Source organism: Mercurialis annua, linkage group LG5 (genome assembly GCF_937616625.2).
Source record: "Mercurialis annua linkage group LG5, ddMerAnnu1.2, whole genome shotgun sequence".
In the NCBI taxonomy this organism is placed as follows: Eukaryota; Viridiplantae; Streptophyta; class Magnoliopsida; order Malpighiales; family Euphorbiaceae; genus Mercurialis; species Mercurialis annua.
Window position 1 is genome coordinate 45,547,877 of NC_065574.1, and position 15,603 is coordinate 45,563,479.

Below are 15,603 nucleotides of genomic sequence, written 5' to 3' on the forward strand. Positions count from 1 at the left end.
AACACAACTCGGTTAGTTTGACTTCATGTAACTGTCGGTGAACAAAGTCATACGCATGTGTTTAATTAAAATGGATCAGAGATTGGTCTTACAGACAGAGCAGATGTCAGTAATGGACATATCTCTTGAATCCAAACGAGTGGTTAGATAAACCAAAACTCATAAGTCTGAGAGGAGTAAACCTCAGCACTTAACCAACAAATAGCAACGAAACAACTAAAAGAAAGATGATGAAAAAAAAAAGGGGGGAAAAATAATTTTCAGAACCAAGTAGTTACACTACTAGTTCTGATTTGAATAAAGAGAGTCGTTGATTATGTTGACGACTGACAGACTTTGTGAAGTCGTGTCAAACAAGGTATTCATTAATAAATGATTATTAATTATTTAATGAATAAACAATATACTTAAACAGTATAGTAAACCTTGGATTAACATAAATGGAAATGTTATCAAGGTGAGAAAGAGATAAAAATAGTGAACTAAAGGAATAAGTTTCAGATGTTATCTGGAAACTAACAAAATGTAGTAAAACTCCAGTAACTAGTAATCGAACCGTTAGATCGGTTTGATATTGGGATAGGATAATCCCAGGACGGTTATCTAAGTTTTAACCGTTGCGATTGACGAACGGAGAGGTATATGATGCTTGAAGATGAAGGTGATGCTGTGAAACTTGCGTGAATTTTGGCAGTGAGCCAAAAGCGCAAGTGATCACGATAGTAAGTATAAACTTTAGTTAGCTTGGAATTATCAACATAAGCTCCATATATGTATACAAAAAAGAATTTGAAAACTGTGTTGAGACAGTAATTTCAGAAGATAAATTCCGAGAACCGGGCCATATGACTGTAAAGTCGAGGCTGACTGGTAACGGAATATACATGTAACGTACATGTATTTTGAATGTCGGGCCAGAAATGCGTAAAGCATGGCCGACTAAAAGTGAAAAATATTTAATAAACATTTTATTTTAATGTAAAATGTTTTGAAAATGGAGCTACAGTTGATAGTCAGTTAATTAAACATGATAGTAACAGCTATAGCACAGTTATGAAAACTGTTAGCTGTGAACAAGGATGCTATGTATATGGAGTAAGTTAAAGAGTGTTTCATGGGAGATAGTTAAGTTACGACCATACCCACACCTACGCAACCACATTCCGGAAAGAGAGAAGATCAGTTACCCAATATGTAACAGGAAGTTACTATAGATTGAGGAGTAAATAAAGGACATTCTATACAAGATATAGAAATGTAAGGAAACTAAAAGATGAGTGGTTAGTTATGAAACAGTAATCATAAAACATACTAAAAGTCATCTCAATAATAAGATGAGCCATAAACAAACAACTAAGGTTGAAAAGAAAACAAAGGAAAGAAAAATAAAATAAAGATATGCGACAAAGGTGGTATACTAAAAGTGTAGTTATCAGAAACTAGCAAAGGTAACCTAGTTTTATGATAACCCTGGAATAAGTTAAATGGTATTAACTTATACCTACTTACTTGGATCGCTTAGCAAGAAAAAGACTAGAGACTAGTCCTTGAAATGCATTGCAGGATGCTAAACTAAGGAGTAAAGGTATTCTATACGAGTTATAGGATCAAGAAGAGTATACAAAGTGGATAATCTGTTTGTAGAACGGAAGTTCAAACAGATGATAAGAACAACAGCGAGGAAGAGAGATATGATTGAGAATGCCAGTCAAGAGGGTGCTATGCTTTCCGAAGCATGAAGTGAGAATAAGTATAAGTAAAATTTGGATTATAAGTGAAAAGTAAGTATATGTAAATTCGAGGACGAATTTATATAAGGGGGAGAGAATGTAATAACCCGGAAATTTAAGAGTTAAAATATAGCCACGTGTCTAATAATTTATTAGACGGGAGTAGGTAAATTAAATTTAAAGATAAATTTAATTTACAAGTGTCCCTAAATTTTTAATATGGCTATAGGATTGCAAATTTAAATTTTTAGAATTTAAATTTGATTAGTTATATAGTTAACGGAGAGAATATGGATTTATGAATTGGGTGCAGAATAATTCATAAGTCCCTAGCGAATATTTTTGGTGCCAATATTCGCAAAATATTTTAAAAAGGTTATCGTGAAAATTTGATAAAATTTGGAAGCAGAAATTTTATCAAGCGCAGTCAATGCGGGCTTAATAAATCGAAAATGATTTATTATGAATAAAATATAAGTCGGATGGGAATAAAAATTATATTTTTATTCTTGTTATATTTTATTTGGTTTTTGGTAAAATTTTCACGAAATTTGGAAATCGTTTCCGTTTAGGCTACGGACGACTAGTTTAGAAGTTGGTTTAAAGTGCATGATTGAGCTAGTACCAAATGGTACTTTAGCCAATACTATATATATGTTATAAGTTGTAAGAAATGGACACAGCAAGTCCATTTCTTCATTTCAGCAAATAAAAAGGAGCTGCTTAGCTCTCAGTACGTGTGCGAGCTAGGGTTTCGGATCAAACTTGATCTTTTCTCGATTCTAACTCCATTTCTTCAATGATTACTCAAGTAATCGAGGTAGTATACCCGTATTAAATGTTTATTTTGATATATATCGATATATTTCGAATATATATTCGTTTATAAACGGTTACCGTATCGAATCGAACGTAAACGTATTAGTTTTACGTTTCGAACGTGAATATGGATAGATTGGAATGTGTATACGTGTTAGGGGCGGAAAAATGGAGTTAAAGCACGTCGGAAAGCCCGGGAAATCAACTTTCCCGGGGCTGTGCACTCGGGTGCACGAACGTGCACCATTTGGTGCACGAACGTGCACCATGAGAGGGTGCACGAACGTGCACCCAAGGTGCACGAACGTGCACCCAAGGTGCACGAACGTGCACCATCTGGGGTGCACGAACGTGCACCAATTGTGCACGATCGTGCACTGCCCTGGGGTGCACGATCATGCACCCAAGGTGCACGATCGTGCACCGTGCCGAGACGCTGACGGATAGGGATTTGTTTTTGGGGCTTTTTGCCCTAAGAACTTGACATAGTTTCGTTGATTCGAAAACGTTTTAAAACGATAACTTGTGTTAGAAGAAAGTGAAAAGGTTTTATAACCTAAACCTAAAGACTTTTAAAAGGAGATTTTAAAAGTTAAGTTAAACGTTTATAATGGACTTTAAAAGAGTTAAAGTCAATGTTTAAACGGTTTTAAAGATTTAGCAATCGCTTTTGCTAAATACTTAGTATATGACCGAGAATTGTTTTGACAATTAGGTCTATACTATAAATGGTTTTCTTTAGGTATTGTGATACCTAAAATAACTTCTAGAGAGAAGTTAGAACGTTTTCTCAAAACGAGAATTTATAATATGGTTTTAAAAGAAAACAGACCATAAGTGTTACGTGTTTATATGATTATATGTTTGACCTAGATCTGGGTTTAAGGACCTAGAAGTTTTATAGGAAACATATATTGATGTGTTTTATCCTGTTTGCTTTGTGTGTTTAGTCCGACCAGCTAGCCAGCAGTCTGACCACAACCACAGGATTAAGTTCCAGACCTAGCGGTGTTTGTGAGTTCATTTGTTTACTTTTGAATATTAGTATTCAATTGTTTTTAAATCATAAATCGCACTAAGTATGAAACTTAGCCAAGGAAGATCCACTGAAACGAGCTATCTATTGGGCAACAATAGGACTGTGTGATCACCGGTGTTAATGAACTAGATGAGAGGTAAATATTATAAGCATACATATTGAGATTAGGTTTTAAGCCAGATGCTTATAAAGCGGCTTAAACCTAATGGGTAGTCCTGAGGTGGCAGTGATTTAAGTTCCGGCCCAGCAACCCAATACAGAGTCAAGATGGCTGTGATACATATGTATACAGCACATCCTGTATTAAACAAGAGTTGTGCATATGCATTATATATATGATAGCACTATAACGTAATCAGGATTAGGGTTTCATTTGGATCGAGGACTGGTAATATTTTTATATATCGACATTTTGTCTATACGCGATTTTGGTATTTAACTGTAAACCTATCTACTCACTCAGAAATATTTATATTTCTGACTCCGTTGTTGTTTATCATTTTCAGGTACCTAGCTACCGGGTCTGGTCGAGCTTCCATCCTTTTCCATCAGGGAAGCTTATTCTGTTGTTATGTAAATAACACTTTAAACTCTTAGATGCTGCAATAGTGTATATAGGTTTGATATGCCTGTAGCCACGTCATGGTTCCTCTGTCTATATACTCTGATAGGAACCTGACTTTGTCTAGCTCTAATAAGTGGCTACTCAATAGGCATATGGTGTTTTATGGTGTCCCCTACGGGTGGCCAAGCTTCGTGTCTTTGGTCTGCAAAGACACTGTGTGTAGTTTCAGCTGGCCTTACGTTTGTGTGCCTGCTGTGCATGTTTTTAAATATGTTTGATACAACGCTTTGAAAAGGAAAGTGTTCGATATATTTTATTAAACATATTGTTCGGGTGCGCGGTTTGAAACAGGGCTGCCTGCGAGGCAAGGCACGTGAGCTAAGTCCCTGTACCACCGCACCGGTTTTCAGCAATGCGCGTGGGTCAGAATAACTAGGGTTATTCAACCAGCATTTCTGAAAGCGCGATATCGCCTATATGAATATTTTCAGAATGTGTTTTCCACGTTAAACGGAAAAATGTTTTAACGGTGTTTTCTGAAAACGGGTCGTACGCGATGTACGATATATATTTATATTTAAGAGGCGAAAAATTTATAGAGGTTTTAGGCTTGCTACGGGTTTCGGAACAACCATTCCCATTCCCTAGCGCCGGTCTCGGCTCGAGTTTCGAGGTGGAAATCGGGTCGTGACATAATCATATGATAATCAGACGTTTTTTTCTATAAAAAAACTTATTTCTCTTCAGTTTTATGATAATGATATGATAATGCAGTGATAATTATATGATAATCAGATGCTGTTTTTTTTGCAAAAATCGTTTTTTTATGCAGAAACTCATTATTTTCATCATAACATTGTTTCTTATGCAGATTTTTAGATCTAAAGTTAAAAAAATTCAAGATTATTTATAGATCTGAAAATTAAAATAAATCGTATTTATCACCACGAATTAAGAAAAAAATCGCTAAAATCAAATATGAAAGGACGACGAAACGATGACGGGACGACAGAGAAACAACGAAGAAAAAAGAATAAAAATAGAGAAGAAAAGAAGAAATAAATAAAAGAAGAAGAAAAAAATGGTGAAGAAAAATGAACCAGAGAAGAAGAAGAAAGAGAGAAGAAAGAGAGAAGGAGAGAAGAAAGAGTGAAGGAGAGAGAAAAAAAGAAGAAAAATGACAGGTGTTGCTTAGAGTAAAATAAATATGATTAGAGTAAAATAATAATAAGGAGTAGGTATAATTATAATAGGCCGAAGGTACAAAAAAACCCCTGAACTTTTCAAGAAAGTACAAGACAGCCCTTTTACTTTTTCCTGGCTCAAATCGACCCCTCAATTTTTTTTTCGAACAAAAAACCCCCTCCATCCAAAATTTCCGTTAAATAATGACGTGGCACATAAGAAAAAGGTTTAAAAACATTCTTAATCTTTAAAAGACTTACCAAATTTATATTAATGAACCTTTTTAATCATTTTTACCCTCTTCTTCACTTAAAAACTTCTAAAAAAAACTTAATTAATTGTAACAAAACACTAATAAAACTTAATTGAAAAAAACGAATTAATTTTAAAATCGCCGCCGACTACCGAATCTACCGTCAGAACCCGCCGCAACCATCCAATTCAATTTTGTGTTCATCCTCATTTGAGGATGAACAACTGTTCATCCTCTTTTGAGGATGAGCAAGATCTGCTCATCCTCAAGAGAGGATGAAGAGGATGAACACTGTTCATCCTCTCAAAGAGAATTAATTTTTTTTTAAAAAATTGATTTTTTTCGGTAAAATTCTAAAAAAATTAGTTGAATTCCGTTTAAGTTTTGACGTATCTAATTATATTTCTATTGGTTTAAATGGACTTCGATGTGTTTAATTAGATTATTACTTGTTTTGATTGTGTTTTGAAGTGTTTAATTAAGTTTCAATGTATTTAATTAGATTTCTATTTGTTTTAATTGTGTTTCGAAGTGTTTAATTAGGTTTCAATTGGTTTAATTGAGTTTTAAGTGGTTTTAACTTATAATTTTATCTAATTATAGATATTTAAAAGCAAAAGATGGTGAAATGTGTTAAAAATATTATAGGTATAAATTTGGTAAGTTTTTCAAATATTAAGGCTGCTTTTGAACTTTTTCTATATGTGCCACGTCATCATTTAACAGAGATTTTGGACAAAAGGGGTTTTTTGTTCAAAAAATAAAATTGAGGGGTTGATTTGAGCCAGGAAAAAGTAAAAGGGCTGTCTTGTACTTTCTTGAAAAGTTCAGGGGTTTTTTTGTACCTTCGGCCATTATAATATAAATATGTCTTAGAGTAAAAAAATAAATATATTAAAAGGGTGAGGTATTTTCTTTATTTTTTCCTTATTGAGGTAGAAAATCATATTATTTTCAAAAAAAGAGTATTTTTCCTAATTTTCTCTTAAAACAAGGCCCACTATTACATCTTAAAAACGAAAACAAAGCAAAAGGAAGAAGATTTGAGAATACTCAAAAAAGCTCAAAAACCAGAAGAAAAAGAAGCAAAAATGGGGGATTATCATTTTATATATAAAGATGTAGAAGGAGCATCAACACAATGGGATGATATTCAAAGAAAGCTTGGCAATTTACCTGAAAAACCACCTGCTTTCAAGCCACCATCCTTCACTCCAGCTCCTGATCAAGATTCCATCCCCAAAGATAAATCTTGGATTAATACTAAAACTGAAGAGGAGCTCGAAGAACTCGAGGATGATCTCGATGACGATCGATTCCTCGAACAATATAGGTGAATTTTGTCCCTTTTTATTATCAATTTAGCAATTACATTAAATTTCTTGATCCTTTGGATAATCTTTTATTAGGAATCAAGAAAATTAGGGCATACCATTTAATTATTAATCTGTTTGTATGTGTTATTTATGAATAGGAAGAAGAGGTTGGCTGAGATGAGCGTACAAGCTAAAGTTTTGAAATTTGGATCAGTGGTTCCAATTTCAGGGTCTGATTTTGTTAGGGAAGTTTCACAAGCTCCACCTGATGTTTGGGTGGTTGTTATTCTCTACAAAGATGGGTACTTTCTAGCTTTACATTGACTAGGGTAAAGATTTTACTTGTGATTGATTCTGATTGTATTTTGTTTTTGTTTTTGATAGGTATCAGGAATGTGGAGTGCTGATGCGATGCATGGAAGAATTGGCGACTAAGTATCCGGCTACGAAGTTTGTTAAGATTATTTCTACGGATTGTATACCGAACTACCCAGATTGTAATCTGCCCACTTTGTTGGTGTACAATAATGGTGCAGTGAAAGCAAATTATGTGGGCTTACGTAGTTTTGGCCGGAGATGCACTCCTGAGGGTAATTAATTAATAAAATGAGCTCCTTTTACTTTGTTATATAGCGTGATTGATGTTTTGCGATTCTTTACTTTTCTCATTGCATCTTATTGTGCTCTTTGTTTCCTAAGCTGAAAATCATTATCGAATCTTCTTAGTATGTCTCGAGACTTGTATGCAAGCATTAGTTTAGCAAAACCTTGTTAATATATGGTCTCTGCTAGTGTAAATATTCAAGAGTTGTGTTCTGGTCAGTGTATGATTCCAAAATGCTGAAATTTCATGATTGACTAACAAACCTGAATGAATGACTAGATGTTTTTGCATGGTTGACCATGACATCTCCTGTTTAAAACGGCATGAAGTTCTTTTAGGTCATGCTGAGGAATGTTGTACTAGCATGTTTCAGCTCTGCAGAAACAGTGGTTTCTGCCTTTCCAATGTCATCTGATCTTGATCTATTTAACTTGTTATTTGGTTAACCTTATATTACTTCAGACATGCATAATATGTAAACTATACATTGGGAGATTCTCTTGCCACAAAATATAGCTCCAATTTGTATTTCTGAGTATGTTGTTTGAATTTCATGCTTGACTGTTATTCAATCCTTTATCGAAAAAACCATAAATAAATAAACGAAAAGGTAAAGAAAAAGCTATTACGACAGTTCTTTCCAACTCTTTTAATCACCAATATGTTGTTTTGGCAAGTTCTTACATCTTTCTTCTTAAATTTTCTTATTAGGTGTGGCCTTAGTTCTCTGTCAATCCGACCCTGTATTAAATGATGGTCAGAGCGGAAGTGATGCATCGAGAGAAGCTGTCATGGATGGAATTCGGAGGAGGCTCATAGAAAAAGTTGTCAAGCAGCATGAAAATGGCAATGATGATGGATCCTCAAGTGATTAGAATTCTGGTAGTTCTTAATCAGAATTGCTTCGAAGACAGCTTAAGTGTACTTTATGTAATCAGAGTTTTTCTTTTTCTTATTTACTTTATTGTGGTTATCATGATGCTGTTTGTGCGAGAATTTTTATTATTTATTGGTACTGTATTGGATTGTTGTTGCTAAATCAGTTGTTTAGGGGGAGGGTTTTGTTAATTTCGTCATCATAACTGCTGCTGCTTGGGTTAAAAAAACTAGAAAATTTTGTTGCAATTGGAATCTAAACATAAAATTTTTGTAGTTCATTTTTTTTATCCAGCATATGTGGCTACTTTCTCTACAAACCAGACCAAATGATTTAGAACACAATGTGCACGAGGAACTAAAGATGACCAACGCCAAACTAACATCATATTCTTTAGAGATTATACTTTTTTCTTTCTAAAATTTTCAGAACTTGCCAATTTGCCAGTTATAAATTGTACATTTTGATACCTGAATAATATGCTTGTCGCAGATTAATAGGCAAACCCATTTATGAGGCCCAAGTGTTGTGTTGCAAATTGATATCCATGGACAGCATCTAGCATTGCATCATAGCAAAATAATTAGCTCCAACCAATGACCTAAGCAAATGCATTCACTATATGTTTGCAAAACTAAAAAGGAAATTCAAGAGAGGAATGTTTCAACTTCTAAAAAGGCTCCGTGACTGTCCTTATGGTTATTACATATTGACAATATAAATCCATCAAGAGATGCACGTTAGCTCTTTCAGTTTTGCGTTTTGTCATAAATTTCTTTTCCATCATCTTCCAATTTTCACTGTGCGGCTTCTACTTCAATTCCTTTCTTCTTGCCTTTCCGCGTATCATTAGAACCCTGCTGTTGCTGCTCAGCCTTTTTCTGAGCTCGAATCGTGGCTCGTCTGATACGTGGCCTCAATTCTCGAACTGATCTAGGAGGCATTATGTATGGTTCAAGGGGACGATCACCAAATGGGTGCTCACTCCCAGTAAATATCCTCAATTTTAGATCTCTATCCTGCAATCATAAGAAATCAACACTAAGAGAATCTCATTCTGGACTTGAAGCTTTATACCTAAATTAGAAAAGAATAGTGATTTTTTGTTGACAAAAAAAAACCTGATAATTTTTAAATCATAGATTTCAGAAATGTCAACATGATCAGGTCTTAGTCTAACAGGTAAAACAAAAGGAATGAAAAGAACATCCAATTGCAATTGCACATAGCATCACCAAATTAGAACTAATTTCATGGCCAGCAATCCATTTATGTCAAAGAAGAAACGATATGCATGAATATGTTGGAGGTCAAATCTAACAATTTTAGCATAGAAAAAGATAACGCTTTACATTTCACAATCACATTCAAAATACATGAGATGTGAAGATTTGTCTGTGTGCCTTGAATTCCATAAGAAATGCCCGCCTGCTTTCTATTCACTTGTTTTGATCCAAAAACTGAAGGTGGGGCAACTGGAATTTTCTGTGGGGTACATAGAGAGGGAGCAAAACAATACAAATTACAAATCTTTTCACCCACTTGAGTCAAGATTGAGAAATATACTCAACTTCCACTTTAGGTTTCACAAAATGTTATGAGAACTGTTCTGTTCTGCTCTCTTGACATTTTCCTTGTTTGTGAGGTCAAATCTATGAATCACCGATGTGGGTACGGGCACAGATACGGACACTGGTATGAGTACAGGGAACGGCATCTTAAAAAAAAATCCAACATAAATTCAAGTCATTCAAACTAATTCCAATAGGGTCTAGTTTAGGTTATTATCTAATTGTATTTGGGTTTGGGCTCATTTAGTTAAATTTCTTATAAAAAAACCCATACCACAAAAAACTTAAAATTAACTAAAATTCCACTAGAAGTGACCCCGGCATGTCGCCGCCATGTCCCGCCCTTTGACCAGTCAAAAGTGTCGGGACACGCCACGTGGCGAGTCGGGTACGTGTCCCCGTCGTGTCCCCCTAAATACGGCACTCCGGAGGTGTGTCGGTGCTTCATAGGGTCAAATGTAGTAGGAATTTGGAGTTTTGACAGGTTCTCCCTATTTGATTTACAGGTCAGATTTGTTCATTATGGATATCAAATCTCTTTCACCCGTGCAAGTAGGCAACTATCTAACCAAAATTTTGTGTTCTATTCTATTTTTCCATCTCTACAATTAATTAATTGTTTTGCACCAACAAAACACAAGATTTAGTCTTCGAACATATATGTGATGCTCAATAAAAAATTTGTATACTGTTTTTCTTTCAATCTTGCATCCTATGTTACCTGTGGCAGTTCTTCTAAAGTGGGGTGAACAAAAGTAAGAGGTTGATTATCAACTACTGATGTAACTACAGTTCAGCTTAGCCAATCTTACAAACCCAGGACATACAAACTACAATATTATGCAGTGTGTTGCAACCTGCAAAAGTAGATGTGAATATTGTCCTAATCTGTGCGGGCAAATGGGGCACTCGAGTCTGATGTCTTTATTGATAACTTTCTGTTCATTGTTCAGAGATTAAGTGCAGCATTTCAAGGCATATAATAAATAGTAAAGTACTTACATCACGTAATTTATTTCTAGGAAGCATGCGTAGGACAGCTTTGCGAATGACTTCTGTAGGGTCTTTTGCCATCTGGTCTTTTAAACTCCTTTCTTTGAGATGGCCCACATACCTGCAATAAACAGATAAATTAGCATCCAAATAGAGTTTCAATAAAAGCACAAGGTTATGGGCTAGGTTCCAGTTTGCATCAGATCATTACAGCACATTTCTCGTAGAAAATAATTAAAAATAAGTAAATGAACATCTTCTCTTTCTGAGACATAACAGTTCTGCATTCAGAGAACAAGATAGGGGTTTTGTGAGGAAGTATTTGAGAAAATGCCCCATTAGGGAAATGACCAGCTTGAAATACTAAAGCATCTAATTGAAATATTCCCTAGCAATATTCGACATTGCATAGTAAAAATGGTTATCATGATGCAATAAGTAGAAAAGATGACACTTGCCCAGTATGCCAGCGATAAAACTTATCCATCATCTTTCTCCCTGTAACAGCTATATCCTTTGAATTAAGCACAATGCACATATCCCCATCATCACGGTTTGGAGCATATGTAGGCTTATCCTTGCCTTGAATTACAGTTGAAATTTGAGATGCTAATCTTCCAAGGACCTACAAAGGAAACTATGTGATACTTATAGTTTGATTTAAGCAAGACAAGTATAAGTTAAAAGACTACATAGAAAACGTATAAACTTTATAAAACCATCCACCCACTCTTGGGTTTCGTTTAATTCGTAAACAACTAACTAAGTATTCTCTATTTTTCATTTTCCCGTATCAAAAGGAGAACAGCAGTACCATCATTCACATCTAACTAAACATAAAAGACTCTGTAGGTTCACTCCATTAAATTATCATTGAAGTTGGCTAGAATAGAAAACATTTCCTAAACTAATAGTCTATCGAATGAAAGAGAGGAACGGAAAGAGTTACCAACCTGTCCTTTGGCATCAAAAACCCTCCATCGCAGACCATCCAGATTGATGCGTTTGATACCAGCAAGAGCTCTCTGCAATCACAAAACGAAAATTTCTGATACTGATTAAAATCCATATTAATGAGTCATTGTGTAAATTTCACAAACAGTTGGAGTGCATGATATAAGAGTCTGCATATCACAGTGAATTTCCAGTACATGAATCTGATTTCTATCAGAAATGATAAAATGGAACAAGCAATGAAACGGGTAACTAAAGATCAAACCTTTATGTTGCCATTAAAAGAGGTAGCTGCTTGGTTTGCCATGTCTAGTGAGTTTTCTTTTGTTTTTTCTCCAAAAATCACTCACCTGTGGCAAACACCCAGATTAAAATTCTGAATATAGCAAGTTAATGAACAGTATAAACAGCATTTGAAAAGAAAGAAAAATAATTAAAGGTTTAAGATCAGGACCTTCGAAGAGTAGGGTTTGTTTGGGCAGTGGGGTTCAATGAAACTCTGCGGTTCGGGTTTAGCAACGATGGAATTGAAGCTAACACCTACCTGTGCTGCGTTAAGGTTACTATGCCCAAATTAAGGCCCATATAAAGAAGGCAAAACTCATTTTAGGGTTTTTTTAAAAAAAAAATATATAAATTAGTGATGGAGTCTATCTTCCGATCCGGTGATGTAACCTGCATAACAGGATAGAAGCTAACTGGACGGTGATTGTCTGATTAACTCTCTAATGCTAAAGTCAGTATTGAGTTTTGAGCAGCGTTTTGAGTATCTAATGTAGTTGTGTATTTATGCATATCTCAAGCTCCTTTTATAGATCGTATTTCTTGTAGGAATGTGAATCCTATTTTGTAAGGTTTGACCCTAATTAGGAGTGATATTCCTTATTCAGACATGAATCCTATTTAGGAACGTCTTCCTAAATACTCTTGTCTTCCTAAGTTGGAGGTTATCTTCCTAAGTTGGATTTTGTGTCCAAATAGGAAAGATATTTCGAGAATATATGCAGATTTGACGACCTGTCCGAATTCTGGGGAAGACGCGCTTTGTCCGGATCCTCAGGGATTCAGTCTTTATCCTTGCAGATGATATTATATTTCAGTCGAGGCTGATCCTATGAATCAGCCGTCGGTTTCGTCTGGTTTAGCCATTTGGGCGGGAGTCCGATATCGTCTGAGAGTGGATCTCATTCGACTCGGCTCTATTGTACTTAAGATAGGATTCGGTATCCATCAACCCCCTCCCCCCCCACGCACAAGTGAGCTGAAGTCTTGGTATTTATGCCTTGGTAAATTTTAGCTCTTTTTTGTAGGCGAGTCGTTTCATGTTTTGGCGATTCGTTTCGCTTCTTTAGCAAGATTCCTATTTTTCTCTTTCTTTCACGTGCCGTTTGTTGATTTCTTCGTTATATTTTAAGACAAGTGTCTGTTCATGTCTTCTTTAACTTCATATTTAAACTGTAGAGTTGTGTATTAGTTCCGCTTTCGCTTTCTTTGATATTGCATCTCTTGAACACTGATTTTGCTCCATTTCTTAATCTTCAAACTTGAACTTCCAAGTAATCCTCGTAGTTAACGTAAAGGTTTTCGGTTATATATATTTCCTTGTTCTGAGTAGCTTTTTCGTGCTTTTTACTTCATCATTTTCAATTTTCTGAGTAATTTCCTCTTGGTGTTCTGGGTTATTTCCCTTATTTGATCCTCTTCCTTTTTCAATCGTCTGTAATACTTGTTCCTATTTAAAATGGCAGCTAGGAGGACGAAGACGGAATATGCCTCAATGGTTATCACTGATTCCTGTCTTAGCGAAGATGAAGTACAATATCTATTTCAAATATAACTTCCCGTCTGAGTATAGAGTCAAGCTCTCTGGCGAGAAAGAAAGGAAGGGCTCGATCGAGCCCTTCAATTATGAAGAGGGGCTCGACCGAGCCCCATGAAGAAAATAGTCCACGGACTTCTCCAGAGCTAAGGCTCGATCGAGCCCTCCCCCATAAGTGAATTGCTCGATCGAGTCACATGAAAAAGGACCCAGAATTTTAATCTCAAGACAAGGACAAGACTCAAGGCTTACTTTCATTTTTGGCCCAACACTCTTTTAGTGGGTGTCTTTTGTTTCCTCTTTTGTGACACCTATAAATACAACATTATCTCATTTTTAGGATATGCAACATTTTAGCAAATTACTCTCTTAGTTGTTGCCTCTTTTTAGCTTAGTATCTTTTTAGGGATTAGTTCCATAGTTTCCTCCATTGTTGTATGCTTGGAAGCTTTTAATTTGGTTGTAAGAACAAGATTTCATTATTGAATGCAACTTATTGATTACTCTTCATTATCTTATGATTTATTGTTCTTCATATTCAATTAAGGTAACTTTTCTTTACTCTTTAATGCTTAGCTTAGTGTTTATTGCTTGTGTTGAGAACTTAAACATGAGTGGCTAAGCCCCTTGTTGGGGGGTTGGTATGATAGTCTAGGTTTGTATGATTGGTTGGGTTATGTTGTTGTTCACTCATGTTTCAATCTTGTTGCTTATTGCTTGTTTAGGATTAGCTACCTTATTCATGTTTAGAGTGTGATTAATGCACCGAGAGGTGGTTAATTAGATTGACTAATATGATTTAAAACCTAGGTTAGAGCACCTTGAGAGTGGGTTTGAACCTAGGTGGCCTTAGAATTGATTGATTAATTGTTAGTTGATGATTTGATTGTGCCTTGTAACACGAGAGTGAGCTCGGCATTGATTAGGTGAATAGGTAGCGGTTTTGTTATTCTTTGAGGCTCGAGAGAGCGGGAATGACGCATGAGGCTTAACTCGGCCCTTGAATTACTCCCATTTAACCAACTATGAATGCATGACCTAGGTGTAACTATTAATCTCTTAACGTTTTCTTTTATTGATTAAAACCTTTGTTAATTAGTTGTTTTAGTGAATTTGCGTAATTGATTAGTCGTTTTACTTTAGTCCTTTTAGCTCTTAACTACCAAACCGTTGCTTTTGTTGCTTTCCGAATTGAAATTCAAAGTCAATTTCGTTCACTTTAAACCTCTCATCTTCATGGGATCGATTACGTACTTCCGAATTATTGCAAGTTGGGTTTTTCCCAACAATGACCTAGCCATATACTATGTAACCAGAACAAATAGAAGTGGAGATATTGGATCTCTCTACCTAATTCCACAAATCCTTCTAAAGATACCATTAGGCTCACCATTAATCATAACAGAGTTGTTGGAAAATATTAAACATGGGTGTTAAAATGACATAATTATTTGTCATTTTAATGTTTAATTTTGAGATGGACCTACTGTCCGAAAGTATCGAATCTTGGTGGTTTTGTATTCTCTACCGTGAGTAGATCAAAACCGTATATTATATGCTCAAAATAGTTCAAAGGGTGAATGAGAATTGATGCTCAAAAGTCACACCTTGAAAAATGAATTTGAAAAGGAAATTATGCATTCCCACATTGGTTGGGAAACTTCACTTGATGTAGTTTATATTGAATTATTCATCAGCTTAGTTACAAGCTAGTGAGCCTAAGGGCTCACAATTCAATCAACCAACTTCAATGGACAATGGGTATGCGCTCGATCAGTGCACGTGAATGCAACGATAATACTAGCCTGTGCAAGTTTTGTTTTGCATTTTTAATTTTCTTTTTAAATTACATTACAACCCGTTGTTTTATTTTTTTTA

The 15,603-nt window shown here is 35.3% G+C and overlaps 2 protein-coding genes across 2 annotated transcripts; one reads left to right on the plus strand and one right to left on the minus strand.

Moving 5' to 3' along the window:
* The first annotated feature begins 6,620 nt into the window (after positions 1 to 6,620).
* LOC126683396 (uncharacterized) lies at positions 6,621 to 8,550 on the plus strand. Its single transcript, XM_050379272.2, has 4 exons — positions 6,621 to 6,924; positions 7,066 to 7,209; positions 7,292 to 7,497; positions 8,223 to 8,550. The coding sequence occupies exons 1-4, from the start codon at positions 6,683 to 6,685 to the stop codon at positions 8,384 to 8,386; spliced, it is 756 nt and encodes a 251-aa protein (XP_050235229.1). The 5' UTR covers positions 6,621 to 6,682; the 3' UTR covers positions 8,387 to 8,550.
* Positions 8,551 to 8,985: 435 nt separating this feature from the next.
* Positions 8,986 to 12,473, minus strand: LOC126683464 (uncharacterized). The gene is made up of 6 exons (XM_050379371.2): positions 12,361 to 12,473; positions 12,172 to 12,256; positions 11,906 to 11,977; positions 11,411 to 11,577; positions 10,962 to 11,073; positions 8,986 to 9,407 (listed from the first exon to the last, which is right to left on the minus strand). Exons 2-6 carry the CDS (start codon positions 12,211 to 12,213, stop codon positions 9,186 to 9,188), a joined length of 615 nt encoding a protein of 204 aa, XP_050235328.1. The 5' UTR covers positions 12,214 to 12,256; positions 12,361 to 12,473; the 3' UTR covers positions 8,986 to 9,185.
* Positions 12,474 to 15,603: the final 3,130 nt, after the last annotated feature.

What these genes read in the sequence shown, in the direction of transcription:
- LOC126683396 (XM_050379272.2), top strand. Translation starts at nt 6,683, where the DNA reads ATGGGGGATTATCATTTTATATATAAAGATGTAGAAGGAGCATCAACA. An exon ending in CGATTCCTCGAACAATATAG is followed by an intron (nt 6,925 to 7,065) that starts GTGAATTTTGTC and finishes ATTTATGAATAG; the next exon opens with GAAGAAGAGGTTGGCTGAGA. An exon ending in CCGGAGATGCACTCCTGAGG is followed by an intron (nt 7,498 to 8,222) that starts GTAATTAATTAA and finishes TTTTCTTATTAG; the next exon opens with GTGTGGCCTTAGTTCTCTGT.
- LOC126683464 (XM_050379371.2), bottom strand. Translation starts at nt 12,213, where the DNA reads ATGGCAAACCAAGCAGCTACCTCTTTTAATGGCAACATAAAG. An exon ending in TTTTATCGCTGGCATACTGG is followed by an intron (nt 11,074 to 11,410) that starts GCAAGTGTCATC and finishes TGTTTATTGCAG; the next exon opens with GTATGTGGGCCATCTCAAAG. An exon ending in CTAGAAATAAATTACGTGAT is followed by an intron (nt 9,408 to 10,961) that starts GTAAGTACTTTA and finishes TTATGATTGCAG; the next exon opens with GATAGAGATCTAAAATTGAG.